General features: G+C 34.3%; 1 protein-coding gene across 2 annotated transcripts in view; it reads right to left on the reverse strand.

Moving 5' to 3' along the window:
• The window catches only part of ANO3 (anoctamin 3), a 209,754-nt gene that overhangs the window by 156,082 nt on the left and 31,446 nt on the right, over window positions 1-22,226 (reverse strand). For both annotated transcript variants that reach the window (XM_047776120.1, XM_047776121.1), the window contains exon 3: window positions 19,913-20,031. In XM_047776120.1, the coding sequence (XP_047632076.1) occupies window positions 19,913-20,031 (119 nt within the window). The remainder of the gene's footprint in view (window positions 1-19,912; window positions 20,032-22,226) is intronic.

Genomic DNA, 22,226 nt, shown 5'->3' on the forward strand with positions numbered 1-22,226 from the left:
TGGCACATATTATCATCAACTTTTATAATTACTTTTGTTGTTTAAAATTTTTATCTTTATTACTTCCATCAAGTACCTAAAAGACCAACATCTTGACATAATCAACAAAAAGTCCTCCAATGCCATATTTGCCCTTTAGAATCAAACTGAAGAGTTTATTACATAAACTGAAAAGTTCATTTTGTCCTTTATGTAAGGAATTACCTATGTTGCCCAGTTAAGTAGCAACACAGCTCCAATTTGCTTTAATGAAGTTTTAACCCTCCCAGGAGTTGCTCAGTTGCTCTAATCTACCTGTGTGTGTGTGTGAAAGTGTTTTGTAAATCTGCAGGGTGTTGCAAAGGTTTGAGTTTATGGGTATGAGGCAAGAAAGGCTCCTGAATAAGCCTGGTTATGTAAATTTGTATTGTCTTCATATCTTGGTCTTTCTACATCCCTCTTCTTTCATACTCTGTGCTTTACTAGGTGTGTCTTTTGCCTTGACCACTGCACATACATGATGTAGTCTAGACTCTACTTTTGTTCATGTTCTCCCTCCAACTGTCACAACCCTTCCTCTGTTTATACAAATGACACTTTTAATTTTTTTGCTACTCTGCTCTTATTTTCCCAATAATATACATGCTTGATACAAAATAAGGAGGAAGTAAAAGTATTTCTAGAGATAACAGCTCAGAAGTGACTGCTATTACAGGTTCAGAGTTCTCTTTCTCTCATTCTTTTCTCTTTCTCCCTCCAAATACAGATGTAACTACATGTGCATTGCATATGTACTTATATGATATATAATATACAAAACATAATACGAACACACAAGCATGGAATTTTATAAATATTATTATAAAATATGTTCAGCTCTTTATAAAACTTTAGGAGTAGAGCTGGTTAGCTTTAAGAGCAACTGGTTCTAGAGAGTCAAGTATAGTTGTCAGGATTCTTGCTTTTTCTACTGTTACATCTCTTTCTTTTCTTTTCACCCTGTTTTTGTTTGTTTTTCTATTTGTCTCATTTCTTGCATCTAAAAACAACTTTTGGGGATGGATTAGGTGTTTGGAATTGGCATATGCACACTCTGGTATCTGGAATGACTGGCCATTGGGGACCTGCTGTATAGCACAGGGAACTCTACCCAGTATTCTGTGATAACCTATATGTGAAAAGAATCTGAAAAAGAATGGGTGTGTGTATATATAGAATGAGTCACTTTGTTGTACAGCAGAAATTATCACAACATTGTAAATCAACTATACATCCATAAAACTTAAAAAAAAATGAAAAACAAACAAACAAAAACCAAACCAAACCAAACCAAACCAAAAACCCCATTTCTTCCCAAAGATAGGGAGGGAACATCTTTCCCTACAGTTCTTGGAGAACATCCCAGAGTGGACTTCACTGTGTCTGATGTTATGGACAAGAGGATGGGGGATTCTGATTGGCATTCTCAGGGTAGGGAATGAGTATCAGTCCCACCTGAACCTCAAAGGAAGTGATGTTTGGGTAAGACAACAGAAAAAGTCCATTATACCTACTTATATCAATAAAGTTTTATCTAATTTCATCTGAATTAGGTGGAAAACAAAGTCTGTTTCAGGTAAGAGTGATGAACTATTTTCATCTTGTTTTAGTGTGAAGAATACAGTGAGATTAAGCATACATGATACTCTGGTTGATTTCCTCCTTCTTCATAAACTTTACTTTAACTCTTAAGCTATACTAATAACTATTCCACCTAAAGCTGTAATGTTTTCCTAATGTTCTCTTTCATGGTCACTCCTTTAACAAGTTTATTGTGCATTCCTGCTATGAGTCAGGCTCTGTGCACGCTGCTGATATAATTACAAAGAAAAATAATCCATGACCCCCATCCTTTAAGAGAGAGGAATTTAGTCAAGTAGGAAGATAGGAGGACAAGTAATTACATTTTGATGTGATTTGTGCTATACGAGGGTTGAGTACAAGAGCTATGAGAACAAAGATAAAGTGACTGTCCAGAGAAGGAGGAAAAGTCTTCTCTTCAACAAATGGTGCTGGAATGACCAGGCATTCAAATACAAAAAAAACAAAAAACAAAAAACAAAACAAACAAAAAAAAACAAACAAAAAAACAAAGCAAAACAAAACAACATTAAAAAAATCTAGACAAACTTTACACTCTTTGTAAAAATAATTTGAAATGGATCATAGACCAAATTGTACAACAGAAAACTAAAATTTCTTGAAGATAGCATAGAAGTAAACCTACATGACCTTGGATATGGTGATGCCATTTTAGACACAACACCAAAGACAGGATCCCTGAATTCATAGCTAGTCTTCATTAAATTTATGCTGTGGAAAAAGACAGTATCCAGAGACTTAGAAGACAAGCCACAGACTGGGAGAAAATATTTTCTAAAGATACAGCTGATAAAGGACTATTATCTAAAATAAATAAAGAACTCTTAAAACTCAATATAAAGAATCCAGTTAAAAATGGTACGTAATCACTTAACAGATACCTCATCAAAGAAGATATACAGATGGAAAAATAACTATATGAAAAGATGCTCCATATCATATGCCATCAGGGAAACACAAGTGGAGATAACAATGGGACACCACAACACATCCATTAGAATGGCCAAAGTCTGGAATGCTGAATAATGGCAAGGATGTGGAGCAAAAGGAACTCTCACTCATTGCTGGTGGGAATGCGAAATAGTATAGCTACTTTGGAAGACAGTTTGGAGGTTTCTTACAAAACTAAATATACTTTTACCATATGATCCAGAAATTGCGATTCTTGGTATTTGCCCAAAGGAGTTGAAAACCTATGTCTACACAGAAACCTGCATGTGGACATTTATAGCAGCTTTATTAATAACTGCCCAAACTTGGAAGCAACCAATATGTCCTTCAGCAGGTGAATGGATAAATAACTGTGGTACAGACAGACAATGGAATATTATTCAGCACTAAAATGAGTTACAAAGCCATGAAAAGACATAGAGAAACTTTAAATGATACTGCTCAGTGAAAGAAGTCAGTCTAGAAAGGCTGTATAGTATGTGATCCCAACTATACGACATCCTGGTAAAGACAAAACTATGGAAAAAACAAAAACACTAATAAAAAGATTAGTGGTTGCTGACAGGGGGTGAGGGAAGTGGTTGGAATGTGGAAGAGATGAATAGGCAGAGCACAGAGGATTTTTAGGGTAGTGAAATGTTCTGTACATTATTATAATAATGGATATGTATGTGTGTGTATATATATGTATCTATATATAACTATATATGTGTGTATATATGTAAAACTATATATATAACTATATACATAATATATAAAAACTATATAACTATATAAAACTATATATATATATATACACACACAAATATATATATAATATATAGTTTTATATTTGTTCAAACCCATAGAATGTACAACACCAAGAGTGAACACTACAGTATACTATGAACTTTGGGTGATTATGATGTGTCAATATAGGTTCATCCTTAGTAAAAATGTACCATTCTGGTGAGTGATTCAGATAATGGGGGAGGAGGCAATGTATGTTTAAGAGTAGAGGGATGTGAGAAATCTCTGTTCCTCCCTCTTAATTTTGTTATAAATCTAAAGTTGTTCCAAAAATAGCCTTAAAAAAAGTGACATGAGATTTTGATACCTGAAAAATAAATGGAAGAAGGGGGAGAAAACTCCACACACAAAGGCACAGGGCATGGGAATGGAAGAGTGGATTCAAGACCTATGAGGATGTTGGTTGTGTTAGGAGCAATTGGTACCTGGAAGGACTGCCAAAGAGGATAAATTTTGATGATACCTACTCACTTTACCATTTAAGTTAAAGTTGCTCTTATGTCACTATTCTTATCCCCTCCAATGAACTACAAACTCTTTTGAGGACTGGAATTACACTTTATTCACTTTGTATTCGCTATACTTTGTATACAGTGCCTGGAGTTCTCACACACACACACACACACACACACACACACACACAAACACACACTCAAGTATTCATTCGACTTGTGACTGTATTCTCAAAATCACAGCTTTTTCTTTTTAATGAAATAAGTGAATTTAGAAATAGTATAAAGATGTATAGCTTTTCATACTGCATAAAAAATAAAGGGAATAAAAATGTACCTATAATCCCACTATTACACTTGGCCTCTCTCTCTCTCACTAACACATACACACACATGATTATAATTATGTTCTTTCACTTCTTTGACATGTTCCTGTGGCATTATAAGCAACCACTCTGTGATTTTTTAGTAACTGTCACCTCTGTGGTTATACACATTTTGATGTTGGAAACTGATGTATCCATCTCAACTGCAAGCACTCCCAGCTAAAGCACCATTCCCTTTCAGCAGGGCTGCTGTAATGCCACTACTTCCATCATTGTCCCCTACTCTGCTGTACACAGTGATCTTATGAGAATGGAAATCTGTTGAAAACCCTTTAAACTCGGAATAAAATCCAGAATCCCCATCATAGACATAGAGCCCCTAAAATGGTGTTCTTGCTTACCTTTCTCTCTTCTCTCATTTCGGCCATTCTGGTGTTCAGTCTCTATTCCTGCCACATATCAGTTTCTCAAAGGCACCAAGCTCTTTCCCACCCCAGGGCCCTCATAGAGGCACTGCTCTGTCTGGAAGCTCTGCCTGGAAGGCATCTTTCTCCCACTCTTCCCTCAGCTGACTTCTTGTCTCTCACTTCTTGCCTTTAATACCTTCTGACAAGTTGCCTCCCTAATTACCCCAAGTAGCTCCTCTCCCACTACTTAATGATCCACTTAATGACAACTTTTAAATAGATATTTACGTGTCAGTTTACTATTTATTTTCTGACTCCTCCACTAGATGATTATAAGCTTTGCAAGGGTAGAAATTTTGCCTGTTTGATTCATCAATAAATATCCAGGCTTTACATAGGGTTTGGCATATGATAGGCTCTCAAAATGCAGAGTACACTGGAGATATTAAGGAAAGACTCAGTGGTTCTCAAATGTGGTAGCATTACTAGAAGCATCAACATCATCCAAGAACTTATTAGGAACACAAATTCTCCAGCCTCAACTGGAATTATTGTTATCAGAAGCTCTGGGGGTATAGCTCTGTCATCTGTTTTGTAATAAGCTCTATAGGTGATCCTGACAACCACTGTCATAAAATATCTGAAAATTAATCACTGGGGGTGAGACTTCAGATTGGATCCAAAACACCTGAGTTACCTGACCTACATGACTGGATAAAGTGTGACTCTGAATATAATAGAATAAGACAAATATCCAAGGAAAAAGTAAAAATTATAAGTATAAATATTCTCTTAAGTCAAAAAGGAGCCAAAGGGAAGAGAGAAACAAAATACTAACTGAATTTCTATAATGTAACAGGCATTGTACTAAGTGCTGCTTTTCAGACTATATTATTCTCTCTATCCATTTTTTTATTTGCTCAAAATCAAGCTTTTCTGTTTTTTCTAATGAAAACCAAGAGCCAAGTCCTTCTACATAGAATAGTCTGATGGAACATTGACTGTGGTTTTCTATTCGGTTCTCAATGAAATAAGCATTTTTTAATATGTGAGCTTTAAATCTACTCATAGTGAAATTAACTTACAGAGAATATATTTAAGTATACCTTTCCTGCTCACTGATTTTTGTATCTTAAATACTAGACAATGTATTTTTAAATACTAATTTTTCTTAACGAATACTTATTTCCATATCAGTGATTATCTATTTTATGCGATTCTAACCTTGAACGCAGATTTAGAAGTTGAACCTCTGACCTCCAAAGGAAAGCAGTCGACATTTTTAAACAAAGAAATAAAAATAAAGCCTTCAGAATGGAACAAAATTATTTTTTTCACCTTTAAAAATATGAGAAAATAAAGAGAGCAGGTTGAAAAACATTTTGTTCCCTAGGTGAAATCACAATGACTTTCATAGTTGTGTCACTTGTTTATTTTAACATTGAATGTTACAAGGTATGCCTCTTTATATTCAGATTTTTTTCCCAATATTCGACTTTGACTGAAATTATTTACTAAGACATCTTGTATAAAAATAATTTCTCAAGAATATCTTAAAATATGTACCTTTACAAGTGATTATTTTTCCTATATTTAAAAAAATTATAGTTGATTTACAATGTTCTGTCAATTTCTGCTATACAGCAAAGTGATCCAGTTATATATATATATATATATATATATATATATACACACACACACATATATATGTATATATATACACACATTCTTTTTCTTACATTATCCTCCATAATGTTTCATCACAAGAGACTAGATATAGTTCCCTATGCCATACAATAGGACCTCACTGCTTTTGTATCAAGAACAGATTTTAGAGTAGAACTTGTGAATAACTATTTCATTGAAACCAAAAATCAAACGCATTTAAAACAGTCAAAACTTCAGAGAAGCAGTATTTGTTATGTAAGATAAACACTGGTACTTAAAGTATACAATTTGGATCATATATTTCTTATTTTAAACATACAATCCTAATATTTTGAAAAAACAGATGCACTCATCCCCAAATCTGAAATAAATAGCAATTGTTCTTAGTTGTCTTCTCTACATATTTTTAAGAAAACAGAAAAGTAAAATAGAATTCCAAGATTGATGTACTTATTTAAACATACCACAGTCAGAATTCTGGGTTCAGCTGCATTTAGAATCCTTCATTGCTGACAACAGAGTTTCAAATGACAATCTTCTTTGAAGCACTCTTCAGCTTGACAACAGAAAGTTCTCCCTTCCACCGCCTGCTTTTTCCATTAGCTAGAGTGTTACATACCGAATGCTGCACAAAGCATTTGACTGGAGGGTTTTTAGACAACTCTTTAAATGCTTGAGTCTGAATAATGATTAAAAGAAAAAAAAGACAACTAATCTCTTTATAAGAACTTCTGCACTTTTTTTTTTATTACTTTCTTTTAAAGGGGGGTGTTTTGGAGTCGGGTAGGGGGCTGACTTCGTGTGTCATTGTTGAACAGAGTCTATGTATGATTCACCTAAGTGGCATTTAGTCATATAATGTTAGTGACATCTTGATAATTTTACTGTCAATTTTTAATAATCTATTGCATATTCTTAGGTTATTTGAATTGGGCAGATTAACATAAAAGGTGGAGATATGTTTTACTCTGAATAATAGTGGTCTGATAAACAAAAACATTTTTATTTGTGGGGAATCAGGTAAATTTTTTTTTTTTTAGCTGAGTGGGGTTCACTAGGATTGCCTATATATTTTTCCAGTTTTTCACGTAAATTTCCTTTTTTTTTTTTTTTTTGGCTGAGCCCATGGCATGTGGAAGTTCCCAGGCCAGGGATTGAACCTGTGCCAAGGCAGTGACCCAAGCCAATCCTTAACTCACTGTGCCACAAGGGAACTCACTCATTTTCTTTTTCATTAGAGAAAAATACAATAGAAATATTCATAATTTCTGAAAAATCCTTTATCTCTTAAATTTGTCATTGCATTTCACTGGCTCTGAGCTGCATATGATGAAGTGATTGTATCCTGAAAGCAACAGAAGTATCTACCTAAAAATAAATAAATGAATAAATAAAATTTTGAAAAAATTTGCTGCTCCATGGGTAGCAGTCACATGATGAGATGTAACATTTATTTCTGTCAAAAAAATCTCCACAGGATAGCTTGTAATTGGGACCAAAAAGACACTGAACTAAGAAGTAGCCACTTAATGGATATGGCCTTGAATTAATCAGCATGCTAAAAACTGATATTCCAGTTAGGCCCACAAAATAGAACATTTTAACTTCACACAAGAATTTGAAACCTTTAAACAACAAATGGTAGATTATTGTTATCTCTGTGTCTAAATGGTCCGTGGCATCAAGGGATTAATAAAATTATATATAGGTCACTTAGCCATTCTAAGCCTCTATTTCCTCACCTATGAAGAGGGGATAAATATATACCCTACTTTTTAGAGTTGTCAGTATAAATGAATACATGTCATCAACAAAATCCCTGAAAGGTCCTTAATAAATGTTAGCTGTTGTAATTATTTAATACTATCATTATTATTAATGTTCCAACTCCCAATCCAGTGTTCCTTCAGCCACATGCATAACCTGGAGAGCCTTGAGGTAGTAGGAGATTCATGAGCTAGGTTTGACTTTTACTGTGTTCCAATAACATTAGTTTTGATCTGCCTTCTCTGGCTGCCTTCATGTTTCAGCAGGTTGAGAACTAGCTTGATGTGAGCCTACCTTTGACTGATATCAAGTAGAACAATTATCTGCACCATTTAACTAGTATGTCCACACATTAATTTATTAAATTGACTTTCCCATAAACATATGTAAAATTTCTGAGACAAGTTATTGCTGCTCTCATTTTTGAGCTAAAGTCCTCCAGGGAAGCTTAGGTGATCTCCCAAGATCAGCTAAAAACTCATGGGGAAAAACTTAAGGAAGCTCGTGATTCAGGAAGCCTGTTATGTGTCTAATTACCAAGACATTAATTCCAGGACAGAGAAAACATCTATGGCATCTTGTTTGTTTTCCTGTATTGGTTATGAAATAATACTTCCTAAATAGGCACTTATTTTTCCTATACAGTCCTTGAGAGAACCAAAGACACTGATCTCAAGAAATCCATCCCTCATCAAAATCTACTCTCATAATTAAAAAATGTCTCCATGTCTTGATTTCCTGCTTCCTGCTCTAGACTCAGCTCTAGGGATTTTTGTGGAAGATTAGAGTGGAGTGTTGGTTTGGTTATTTTTCCACCTTGATTTATAATGGTAGTTTCGATACTGTGTTGTAGATGCATTTTAAATGTTTAGTCCACTGATTATTATATAATACCAAAGGGTATAAACGTTCTCCCTTGTGGCTAGTTGTCCCTCCTTTGCTAGAAATATTAAGTTTCTAAAAAACTCCCTGTAAGTTTTTACTTTGTTGATACAAGAGCAAATTACAAACAGGTTAATCCATTCCTGGGATGTTCCGAGTTAGCAATACAGTTATTAAAATACACAACTGCTTACTTTAGAGCAACATTTTAGGGTTTTTGAAATATATGATTAACACATGTGAGGTTTTATTTACAGTTAACTATCAAGCTGGAGTCAGAAAAGCACAGGAAAGAGACATGCTGCAATCCAGGTCTGCACTTGCCTGACTCAGAGAATGGGAAGAAACTTACTTCTTTAAATCTGTTTTCTTCATTGCTAAAATGAGACTACTACTACTTCCTCTCATTGAGTTATTATGAGAATTAAATTAAGTAATGCATATATAAAGCTTATGGCAGCTTTTGGTGGGTAAGTGATAAATACATACTGGGGTAAAACTGAAATGCTATTTAACTATGGTTACCAGACTAAAAAGGTGCACTCGTTTCACCAGTGTAGCAAAGCGGAAAAGCAATTTTGGAAACAGAACCTTATAGAATAACAGTATTTACAATCCATTGTATATTTATTCTTGTCTGTCAGCTCATCATCACATCTTAAGTTTATCTTTTATTCTTAATTTTACTGCAATTTTCATACTGGTTAGCACCTAAATAGTCAACTCTATTCAAATTTCCATGATTAATTTTCTGTCAATTTTATTTTAATTTTAAAATAAATTTTATTGAGGTATATAGTTGACAAAATTTCCTTAGTTACTTTTATTACTGGTGTAGAAAAACCATTTTTCTCGTCTGTGATGAGAACAAAATGCTTATTTTATTTTCACATATTAATTTTGAAGTTATTAGCTCTTTAGCTCTTTAATTCATTTTGGCATAAGATGGGAGGCAGGCATCTGAAAACATTTTAACCACTTCTAAATAATGGATCAGCTATTTTGAGAACATTTACACAGTTTTTTTTAAAGATCAGTATTTCTTTAGTGTTCAAAATGCTACTTTTATTGCAATACACACACACACACACACACACACATATTTGGGTTTAAACAGTCTAAAAATAATGTGGAGGGATTCTAGAAAGTCTTATTGCAAATCTTCTGGAAAAATACACACCAGCAAGTAGCCAGTGTAAAACATGTCCTCAGCCATTTCTAGGGAGGGCTTCTGAGGGTCAAGGTTAGCAACTGTATGGCACAAGGGAAGAAGCTGCTTCCTATGCCCATAGGGAAGATAATGCCCTCCTTAGTATCCAAGATTCTGCAGACAAGACCAGGCATCCTTTGGGCTGCTTGAAAAGGAATCGTCTTAATACTAGGCAAGAAAATAAATTTAAAACACTGGCCAAAATGATTAATAAACCAAGGTGATTTACTGTATGTCCATGTTTTACATAAAAATCAAATACTTAGGGTACCTTTTCCCACAATGGTATTATTACATTTTTAAATAAGTATTATTTCTCATCCTAAGTTAGGGAACTAGCAACATCTTTAGAAATTATTTCAATAAGTGTAAACAATAAGTAGTTAATTTCATGTATACCCTTGTCAACTAAAACAGTCATATAAAGCCAAATTTAATCATTTATCTTGTAAGTTAACTTAACATTGTATTACAATTGCTTAGGGAAAAGTATGTAACTTCAAAATTTTAATATCTGTACATGCTTTGGGGGCAAAGAACCACTGAGTTAAATTAAACAGTTGCCAATGCCCACATGAAAGGAGCAAGGTAGAAGATGACAGAGGCCATCTCCCTCGCCCTTTTGCCATCACAAACTTAACAGAAAATTATTCCTCTTACCAGTTTAGTTAAAGATCAACACCATCTGCCAAGGCCAGTTGACAGCCAAATTGAATGGCCTTGTGATTTAAATTTAATGGACTGCTAAAATATTCACATCAAGATTTTCCTGGTCTGTAACCTCTTTCCTATCCCATTTGACACTCAATGTCCTCTAAGAGGAGAAGTCACTGTAATTTGGAATAGAGACATATTCCCAGACTCATTATTAGCCACACTGTAGTTATTTTTAGCATCCTGAGGGACAGTAGCAATAGCAAACTCTCATTAATGTACACCACAGAAACCATGGATTCTGCTCTGCAACTTTGCTCATCTTAGCCTAGATTAATTATAGACCTTCCCTGTAAACTGTCCACATCGAGAGGCCTCAGATGGTACGTAGGACATGAGTCCTTGACGGAGAGGGGGATTTTGTTTCTCAGAATCATCCAGTTGGGTATAGAACCTTATCTTAAAGTGTTAGTCACGGTGCTCTCTATATTAATGAGATAAAGAAAAGCAATATTTACCAACACTATCTTAAAAATAATCCTTCTCTCCTCTAGGGCTTTCCTCACAGTTAATATTCATTCTTTTAGCTTCTATCCAAATATGTCCACTTTTATCCATTTCATAGGTTACGGAAACACTCTCACCAGTATAAATCAGCCCAGGTGCTAATTAAGTCCATGAATTTATAGAATTGTTCCTTTTTCTCACATTATACAACAAATTTCCGTCCTCAATTTTCTTGTCCCACACAAGTTTGTCAAAATATTAGAAAGGAAATAAACTTGCCTTTAAAAAAGTTAGTTCTTTACCAGTTTTAACGGGTGTTTAGGACACTGCTATCAATACACATGCAGTTCAATTGAAGGTAATATCCAAATTTTGCATTGATTTAATGGTATCAAAAGCCCAGTTCTGCTCATAGTGGGTTCCAAATGAAATTTTAAATGTCTTAGTAATTTATCAATATCACTTCGTCATATTAAATATCAGTATCATAGGTGAAATTAACCTCTAAAATATTAAAGAATTTTAGTATAAAGAAACAGGGTAAATTACATGATTTGAAGCAAAATATTCTAATGATACAATTCATTGTTCTGAAGATTAATTTTAGAGCAAACTATAGTGAGTTACAAATATACCTGGCTTAAAAAATTATCATAAGCAGTGGATATAAGATCAAATAAATTTCGCCTTACTGACTCAAGATCATTCAAGTAATGTTTGCACAATAGTTGAAAAATCAAATTCTCAAGCAGACATAAGGTCTATCTACACAATGACCAATAAACTAAATGACCATCTAACTAGAGGGATTTCTAAATTTTTCTTTTTTAAAGTTGATAAACTCAACAGAGTTTCCTCTAAAATTCAATGCAGTGTACCACGTTGGAAGATTTGGAGCTATTTACTAAGAACCTGGTTTATAGCTGATGGCAAATCTTATTAGAAAGCTCTATTTGTTTTTCTGTAATCCAATACTGACAATGTAGTTTACACTAGGAGTCATTTTCCTCTGTGAGACTGTGCCCCCTTCCTATTGACTCTTTAAAAACTTGCTTTGTAATTTCTAAAATGGTACCTTTGCAAATGAGTAACTTTTGTGTACAAATAAAATATCAGTTACATTGGATAACATGCATGAGACAGGTTGCAATCAGTACAATTACCCAGGCAAATAATGTGTGAGGCATAGATCTTTAGCAACACAATTACATACCTATATATGCTAATTTAAACCACATAAAAGTTGCTATATTGTAGGTCACAAGTGAATGAATATTGTCAATTTCATAAAATCAAACTTAAAAATACACATATACACATACACATGTATATACTATCATTTAATGATGGGATGGAATAAGAGGAAAGTCAACAAAACTACAAACTGAAGGTTACGCAAAGAGTAGGTCAAATGATAGAAATATAGGTCATTACTTTGCTGAAGTTCTCTGTAATGTACACAAAGAATATACCTAAGAAGATTATTTTGCCCTTCATTTGCAGACAAGCTTTTTAAGCAAGTTGTCTAACTAAAGGACTTTTAAACATCTTTTTTTTTTTTCTCTTATTGCAATGGAACAATTTGTTCTAATGGGATTTGGGCTGTACATAACTTATGAAATGGATAAAAGTGGACATATTTAGATAGAAGCTAGAAGAATGAATATACAAACATATGTGATGCATTATATTTTCTTTTTTTAAATGTTTTTATTTTTATTTATTTATTTATTTTTGTCTTTTTTTAGGGCCACACCCGTGGCATATGGAGGTTCCCAGGCTAGTGGTCTAATCGGAGTTGTAGCCACCAGCCTACACCACAGCCACAGCCATGCCAGATCTGAGCTGCGTCTGCGACCTACACTACAGCTCATGGCGATGCCGGATCCTTAACCTACTGAGCAAGGCCAGGGACAGAACACGCAACCTCATGGTTCCTAGTCAGATTCGTTTCCACTGTGCCATGAAGGGAACTCCATACATTATATTTTCGAGTTTGAGTATAAGTGGCATAGGAATAATAGGATGTAATACTGGGATCTCTTGGATTGAAAACTGTAGTATGTTAACCATCACCACACATCATTCTCTTATTTTTATGTCAAAAACAAAACATGCATGCAGGTTTGTCTATTTCTTTTTAACTTTAATATTTAATTAATTAATTAATTAATTAATTTTTGTCTTTTTGCCTTTTCTAGGGCTGCTTCCCAAGGCATATGGAGGTTCCCAGGCTAGGGGTCTAATCAGAGCTATAGCTGCCAGCCTATGCCACAGTCACAGCAACGTGGGATCTGAGCTGCGTCTGCAACCTACACCACAGCTCGTGGCAACACTGGATCCTTAACCCACTGAGCAATGCCAGGGATCAAACCTGCAACCTTATCGTTCCTAGTCGGATTCGTTAACCACTGAGCCACGACGGGAACTCCTTAACTTTAATATTTTAAAGTTCAAGTCTAGTCAACATGAGATTTAGGAAATGGCTACTGTTGAGCAGCTATAAAGTGGCGAGTATCAGTGATGGCAGGTGCTAACTTCTAGAGAAGCAGATAATACAAATTTTATTTAATTTAAGTTCATTTTCTAATTATTTGAAGCATATTGTGTTTGTCTTCCCATTCATTGGTGCTACACACTCCTTAAGGAACAACTGCTTTCTCTCAACTTCTCTTATAAACTCTCTCAGGCTCAGATCTCTGGGAACAGTACTTTACAGATAGTAGAGACTCTCAAACATCCACTGTGGCAATCAGACACATACAGAGGCAGATGAAGTAAACATAAATGGACAAACCCCTGATTTGTGAAGATAATCTAAGAATTGCTAGCACAAAACGATAACTGCCCCCAAAACAGAATCAATGTGGAATGAATAAATGTGGCACAAGCATTTATTTCTGCAACTACTTATTATAATTTGGAATCATTATAATAGTAATATTTAAATTGTGTCATCTTTCTTCTTCACTAACACACTGAGGGTGACTAAGGAAGAGATTTACAAAATTAATCCAGGTCAAACCAAACCAAACTAAACCATAAAAAAAGGGTATTTTCAAGGAAATGATTATAAGCTATGCAGTGACAACTAAAAGCTAACTCATCCCTTGTGTTAAAATACACTTAATATTCAAATTTCTTTTACAAAGGCATTCCTGCTTTAATCAATAGAAAACACAATTTTTCATTTTCTTTTTCTTATTTTTGGTCACACCCATTGCCATGTGGAAGATCCCAGGCCAGGAATCAATCCTGTGTCACAACGACCTGAGATGCTACAGTGACAATTCTGGATCCTTCACCTGCTGCACCCCAAGGGAACTCCAGAAACAATTTTTTTAAAAGTTGTTTTAAAAAAGCTTTTCTTGAAAGCTTGTACTGACTCAAAATTTATCTTGGAAAGCATCAAAAGAGGATGGTACTTGGTGCTGGATGACCATATTTGGATGCTTTGAAGAATCTACAAACTTGTTTGGAGGGATAGTGGGATTGCAGTAGCCAGGGATTTTTAAAAACTGAACTCTAGGCCAGTTATTCATTTGTTGATTAATTATAGTTTCAATAGACTATTCTCAACTTCCAAATTGTTATAAAAACCTTCCATAGTCAGCTTTTACTAGGCTTCAGATATTTTCAGATAGCTATATCAGGTAGTCATCAGAGAATTCAACAATAATTAAAAAGGATTATACACCATGATCAAATGACACTTAGTCCAGGGATGCAGAGATGGTTCAGTATCTGAAAATTAATCAATGTGATATACAACTAAGAAAATGAAAATGAAAACAATACAATTATTTCAAGGGATGCAGAAGAAGCTTTTGACAAAATTCAACATCCATTTTATGATTAAAAATTCCCAACAAAACAAGTATAGAGGGAATATACTTCAACATAATAAAGGCTATATATAGCAAGATATATACTCAACAGCTAAGATCGTACTCAACAGTAAAAAGCTGAAAACATTTCCTCTAAAATCAAGGACAAGACAAGGCTGCCCACTCCCAATATTTTTATTAAACATAGTATTGCAAGCCCTAACCATACCAATAAGACAAGAAAAATGCAATTGGAAAGGAAGAAGAAAAAAATCGTAATCTGTTTGCCTTTGATACAATACTATGCAAAGAAACCCCTAAAGATACCACCAAAAATTACTGAAACTCATCAATAAATATTGTAGAGTTGAAGGATACAAAGTCAATATACAGGAAATTTGTTGTATTTATATTCACTAACAATGAACTATCAGAGAGAGAAATTAAGGTAACAATCCCATTTACTACTGCATCAAAAAGAATAAAATACTTAGGGCTAAATCTAACTAAAGAGATAAGAGACTAATACTCAGAAATTCATTAAGACACTGATGAAAGTAGTTGAATACCACACAAGCAGATAGAAAGATATACCATGCTCGTGGATTGGAAAAATTAATATTGTTAAGATGACCATACCACCTAAGGCAATCTACAGATTCAATACATTCCCTATTAAAATACCAATGGTATTTTTCACAGAACTAGAATAAATAACTCTATGATTTGCATGGAAACACAAAAGACCATGAATAACTAAAACAACCTTGAGGCAGAAAAAAGCTGGACATATCACATTCCCTGATTTCAAACTACACTACAAAGCCACGGTAATCAAGGCTTGTTCTATATAGTCTTTATTATGTTTTTGTACTGGCACGAAAACAGACAGACAGTTCAATGGAACAGAATAGAGTGCCCAGAAATTAACCAACATTTATAGGGGCAATTAATCTGTGAAAAGGAGGCAAGAATACAAAATGGGGAAAAACAGCCAACAGCCTCTTCGATAAATGATGTTGGAAAGCTGAACAGGCACATGCAAAAAAAATAAAATCAGGCTACATGCTCACACCATGCACAAAAATAAATTGAAAATGGTTAAATATTTAAATGCGAGAACTGAAACCATGAAATTCTAGGAGAAAATATAGGCAACAGACTCTTCTACATCACTCTTAGCAATATCTTTTGTATATATCTCCTCAGGCAGGGGAAACAGAAACAAAAACAAAAAAATGGGACTATATTAAATTAAAAAGCTTTTGCACAGCAAAGGAAACTATCAACAATAAAAGTCCATCTACTGAATAAGAAACGGTATTTGTAAACAATATTGTCAATAAGGCAGTAATATCCAAAATATAGAAAGAGCTCATATAATTTAAGATCAAAAACCCAAATAATCCAACTAAAATGGGAAGAGAATCTGAACAGACATTTTTCCAAGGAATATATACTGATTGCCAACAGGCACATGAAAAGATATTCAATATCGCTAATAATTAGGGAAATGCAACAAAACCACAATGAGACATCACCTCACACCTATTAGAATGGCTATTATTAAAAAGACAAAATCCTGGGAGTTCCCGTCGTGGCGCAGTGGTTAACGAATCCAACTAGGAACCATGAGGTTGCGGGTTCGGTCCCTGCCCTTGCTCAGTGGGTTAACGATCCGGCGTTGCCGTCAGCTGCGGTGTAGGTTGCAGACGCGGCTTGGATCCCGCGTTGCTGTGGCCCTGGCGTAGGCCGGCGGCTACAGCTCCGATTAGACCCCTAGCCTGGGAACCTCCATATGCCGTGGGAGCGGCCCAAGAAATAGCAACAACAACAAAAAGACAAAAGACAAAAAAATAAAATAAAATAAAAAATAAAAAGACAAAATCCTTTTTAAACCTAAAGATGAAAATAAAAGCTATATGGAAATTATTTAAAAAACCCAAAGAATAACAAGTGTTGGCAAGGACGTGTAGAAAAGTCTAAAATACACAAGCAACTTATACAACTCAACAGCAAAAAAGCCAACAACCCAATTGAAAGATGGGCAAAGTACCTGAATAGACATTTCTCCAAGGAAGAGATACAGATGGCCAACAAGCACTTGAAACAATGCTCAACAGCATTGATTATTAGAGAAATGCAAATCAAAACTACCATGAGATACCACCTCATACCAGTCAGAATGGCCATCACTCATAAGTCCACAAATAACAGATGCTGGAGGGGGTGTGGAGAAAAGGGAACCCTCCTGCACTGTTAGTGGGAATGTAAGCTGGTACAACCACTATGGAGAACAGTATGGAGGTACCTTAGAAAACTATACATAGAACTACCACATGACCCAGCAACCCCACTCTTGGGCATAAATCCAGACAAAACTCTACTTTAAAAAGACACATGCATCCGCATGTTCATTGCAGCACTAATCACAATAGCCAAGACATGGAATCAACCCAAATGTCCATCGACAGATGATTGGATTAGGAAGATTTGGTATATATACACAATAGAATACTACTAGGCTATAAAAAAGAACAAAATAATGCCATTTGCAACAACATGGATGGAACTAGAGACTCTCATACTGAGTGAAGTAAGTCAGAACGAGAAAGACAAATACCATATGATATCAGTTATATCTGGAATTAATACACGGCACAAAGAAACCTTTCCACAGAAAAGAAACTCGTGGACTTGGAGAATAGACTTGTGGTTGCCAAGGGGGAGGGGGAGGGACTGGGAGGGACTGGGAGGGACTGGGAGCTTGTGGTAAATAGATACAGAATGTTGCCTTCAGAGATGGATCAGCAATGGGATCCTGCTGTGTAGCACTGGGAACTCTGTCTAGTCACTTATGATGGAGCATGATAACGTGAGAAAAAAGAATGTATACATGTATGTGTAACTGGGTCACCATGCTGAACACTAGAAAAAAATATGTAAATAAATGATAAAAAAATTTTTAAAATCAATAAAAATTAAAAAAAAAATAAAAACAAAAAACCCGAAGAATGACAAGTGTTGGCAAGGATGTGTAGAAAAGGGAACCCTTGGGCACAGCAGATGGGAATGTAAATTGGTGAATCAATTGTGGAAAACAGTATGGAAATTCCTCAAAAAATTAAAAAATAACTACCATATAATCCAGCAATACCACTCCTGGGTATTTACCTGAAGAAAACAAAAACACTAATTAAGAATATAAATGCATCCCTACATTCATTGCATCCTTATTTACAATAGCTAAAATATGGAAGCAAGTAAGTACTTGTACTTGTCAATAGATGAATGGATAAAGAACATGGGAGATACATGTATAAGTACAATGGAATATCATTCAGCCTTAAAAAAGAATGAAACCTTGCCATTTGTAACAGCATGGATGGACCTAGAGGGTATTATGCTCAGTAAAATAAGTCAGACAGAGAAAGACAAATACTGTATGATTTCACTTATAAGTGAAATCTAAAAAACAAAACAAATGAATACCAGAGTTATAGAGATAACAAATAGGTGGTTTCCAGAGGGGTAGAGAATGAGGGAAAGAAAGAAATAGGTGTGGGAGATTAACAGGTATAAACTTCTAGGTGCACAACAAATGAGTCATGAGTAAGACATATACAGTATGGGGAATATAGTCAGTATCTATGTAGTATCTTTATCTAGTAACATATCATAACTTGACTTATCATGGTGATCATTTTGAAACATATAGAAATACCAAATCACTATGTTGTGTAACAGAAACCAACATAGTGTTGTAGGTCAGTTATACTTCAAAAATAAACTCATAGAAAAAGGGATCAGATTTGTGATTAACAGGGTTGGGGAGCAGGGTGAAGAGGAATTGGATGAAGGCAGTTTTAATGTACGTATTTCCAGCTATAAGATAAATAAGACTAGGGATGTAAGGTACAACATGATAAATATAATCAACACTGTTATATGCTGTATATGAATGTAAATCCTAAGGGTTCTTATTATAAGGAAATAAATAAAAAAAATATATATATATATATTTCTGTTTCTTTGATTTTCTATCTACATGAGATGACGGATGTTCGTTAAATTTGTTCTGGAGTTCCCGTTGTGGCACAGTGGAAACAAATCTGACTAGGAACCATGAGGTTGCAGGTTCCATCCCTGGCCTTGCTCAGTGGATTGAGGATCCAGCATTGCCGTGAGCTGTGGTGTAGGTCGATCTGGCGTTACTGTGGCTCTGGCATAGGCCAGCAGCTGTAGCTCTGATTAGGCCCCTAGCCTGGAACATTCATATGCTGCGGGTGTAGCCCTAAAAAAGACCAAAAAAATTTTTTTTCTGATAATCATTTCACAATATATGTAAGTCAAATCATTATGTTGTACACCTTAAGCTTATAAAGTACTCTATGTCAATTATATCTCAATGAAACTGGAAGACAAAGAATGCAGACAAGTAGATGATATAATTCTAATTTTATAGATGATGAAAACAAAGCTTAGTGAGCTTATTAACTTGCCAAGTTATCACAACTATAAGTAGTGGATCTAAAATTCAAATCTTGGTCCATCTGATACTAAAATCCATGTTCTCATTAAACCCAGGTGCCTTTCAAAAACCAAGAAACATGAATAAAGAAAATATTACTGAATAATTTTATGTTTCATATTGTAAAAGTACATTTGATAATATAAATGAATATGATGTTTACATATAACTTTTCAATTTTGAGTCCTTAAAGAAATATATAAACCTGTGTGACCTCGCTCTTTCTCTCCAGCAAAATACAGATTAAAATTCAAAAAAACCTGAATGGATTTGGAAGTTAAGTGTCTTCCAATTACTTATTAACTGTTTAGTTTGCATTACCTTAGGCAATCTTGTCTTGGATTCAGAATTATTTTTGGGAACAAAGTCTTTAATGAGGCGAGATCGGTCATAATTAGCATGTTCTGATTCATCCATGTAATCCTTATCTTTTCCTAGGGCTAGAAAAGAGAAAGAGAACATTATATCTATTTATATCCTTCTTCCTTTTCTCTCCCTTTAAATATATTAACCTCTCTTTTTTTCGTGTTTACCCATGTTTTAACCAAGTATAATTTTCCTATGACCTATTCATTCAATAAATAAGCCAAAAAAGTAATAAAACAGAAGTTTGCCTATGATTGGATTAATGTCAAAACTACAGTACCTTTCATAAGAATTAAATGCATCTCTGTTAATGTATGTAAACTCTTTGAAAATAAAATTAAAATCCTGCAAACACCATTGGACACGTCACCTCTTTTGAACATGAAAATAAAAGTATTTATAAGAATTCAATAGAATTTTGCCATTGTAAAATAAACTTTAAGCATTTAGTGGCTTAATTTAAAAAAAAAACTATTGATCTGGATCATTTATTTTCTTAAAACTTTCAGTTTTATAAATGTGACTTTGACTATAGAATGTGAGAAGTGTGATAAATAATAGAAGAAATGCAAACAAACATTACAAGAAAATTTTTTAAAAATATTAGGAGATTGAAATGAAACCATAACAGCAAAAAAGAAGAGATAATATTGAAATACACTACCACTGTAATAATCAAAAAGGGTAAGACACTGAATTATAAATCACATACAAGAATTTACATAAATAATGAACAAGCTATAATCACTGTAAAAGAATATAAAACAGGAAATATCCATGTGGTTGTAAGCACAACCAAAAACTGTTGACACATTTCCACATTTCACAAAATTCATATTCCAGGTGATATAAATATTTCTTTAAATTAAAAAAAAAACTAGCGATATTGGCCTATATTTTGTTTGTGTGTGTGTGGGAATCTTTGCCTCACTTTGGTTTCAGGGTAAGGCTGACCTCGTAGAATGAGTCTAGGAGTGCTTGCCTTCTGTAATTTTCTGGAAGAGTTTTAGAAGGATTGGTGTTAACTCTTCCCTGAATGTTTCAGAGTCATCTGGTCTTGGACTTCTGTTGAGGTTTTTTCAATCACAGTGTCTTTTCAGTACTTGTGCCTGATCTACCTATATTTTGTATTTCTTCTTGGTTCAGTCTTGGAAGGTTGTACCTTTATAAGAATTTGTTCATTTCTTCATTGTCCATTTCATTGGCATATAGTTGCTTGTAGTAATCTCTTATGATACTTTGTATTTCTGTGGTGTTAGTTGTAATTTTTCCTTTTTCCTTTTTAATTTTATTGATTTGAGCACTCTCCCTTTTTCTCTTGATGAGTCCCCATAAAGGCTTATCAATTTTGTTTAGCTCTTCAAAGAACCAGCTTTTGGTTTCATTGATCTACTCTATTGTTTCCTTTGTCTCTATTTCACTTATGCTCTGATCTTCATGATTTCTTTCCTTCTACTAACTTTGGGTTTTATTTGTTCTTCTTTCTCTAGATGCTCTAAGTGTTAGGTTAGATTTGTTTGAGATTCTTGTTTCCTAAGCTAAGACCGTATTGCTATAAACTTCACTTTTAGAATTGTTTTTACTGCATCCCAGTAAAACAGGATGGGGAAAAAACATTTGTAAATGAAGCAACCAACAAGGAATTAATCTCTAAAATACACAAATAACTCATGAAGCTCTACATTAAAAAAACAAAAAACAAAAAAAACAAAAAACAACCAACCCAATAAAAAAATGTCAGAAGATCTAAATAGACATTTCTCCAAAGAAGGCAGACAGATGACAAAAAAGCATATGAAAAGATGTTCAGCATCACTAATTATTATAGAAATGAAAAGCAAAATTACAATGATACATATCACACCTTACGCCAGTCAGAATGACCATTATCATCAAAAAGTCTACAAACAATACTGTAGAGAAAAGGAAACAACTCTCTTACACTATTGGTGGGAATGTAAACTGGTACAACCACTAAGGAGAACAGTATAGAGTTTCCTTTAAAAACTAAAAATAGAGCTATTATATGATCCAGGAATCCCACTCTTAACAAAACCATAACTCTAAAAGATACATGCACCCCAATGTTCATTGCAGCACTATTTACAATAGCCAGGACATGGCAGCAACCTAAATGTCCACCAACAGAGGAATGGATAAAGAAGATATGGTACATATATACGATGGAATATTATTCAGCCATAAAAAGAATGACATGATGGACATTTGCAGCAACATGGATGGACATAGAGCTTATCATACGAAGTGA

The sequence above is a fragment of the Phacochoerus africanus genome, chromosome 4, assembly GCF_016906955.1.
Source record: "Phacochoerus africanus isolate WHEZ1 chromosome 4, ROS_Pafr_v1, whole genome shotgun sequence".
NCBI lineage: Eukaryota > Metazoa > Chordata > Mammalia > Artiodactyla > Suidae > Phacochoerus > Phacochoerus africanus.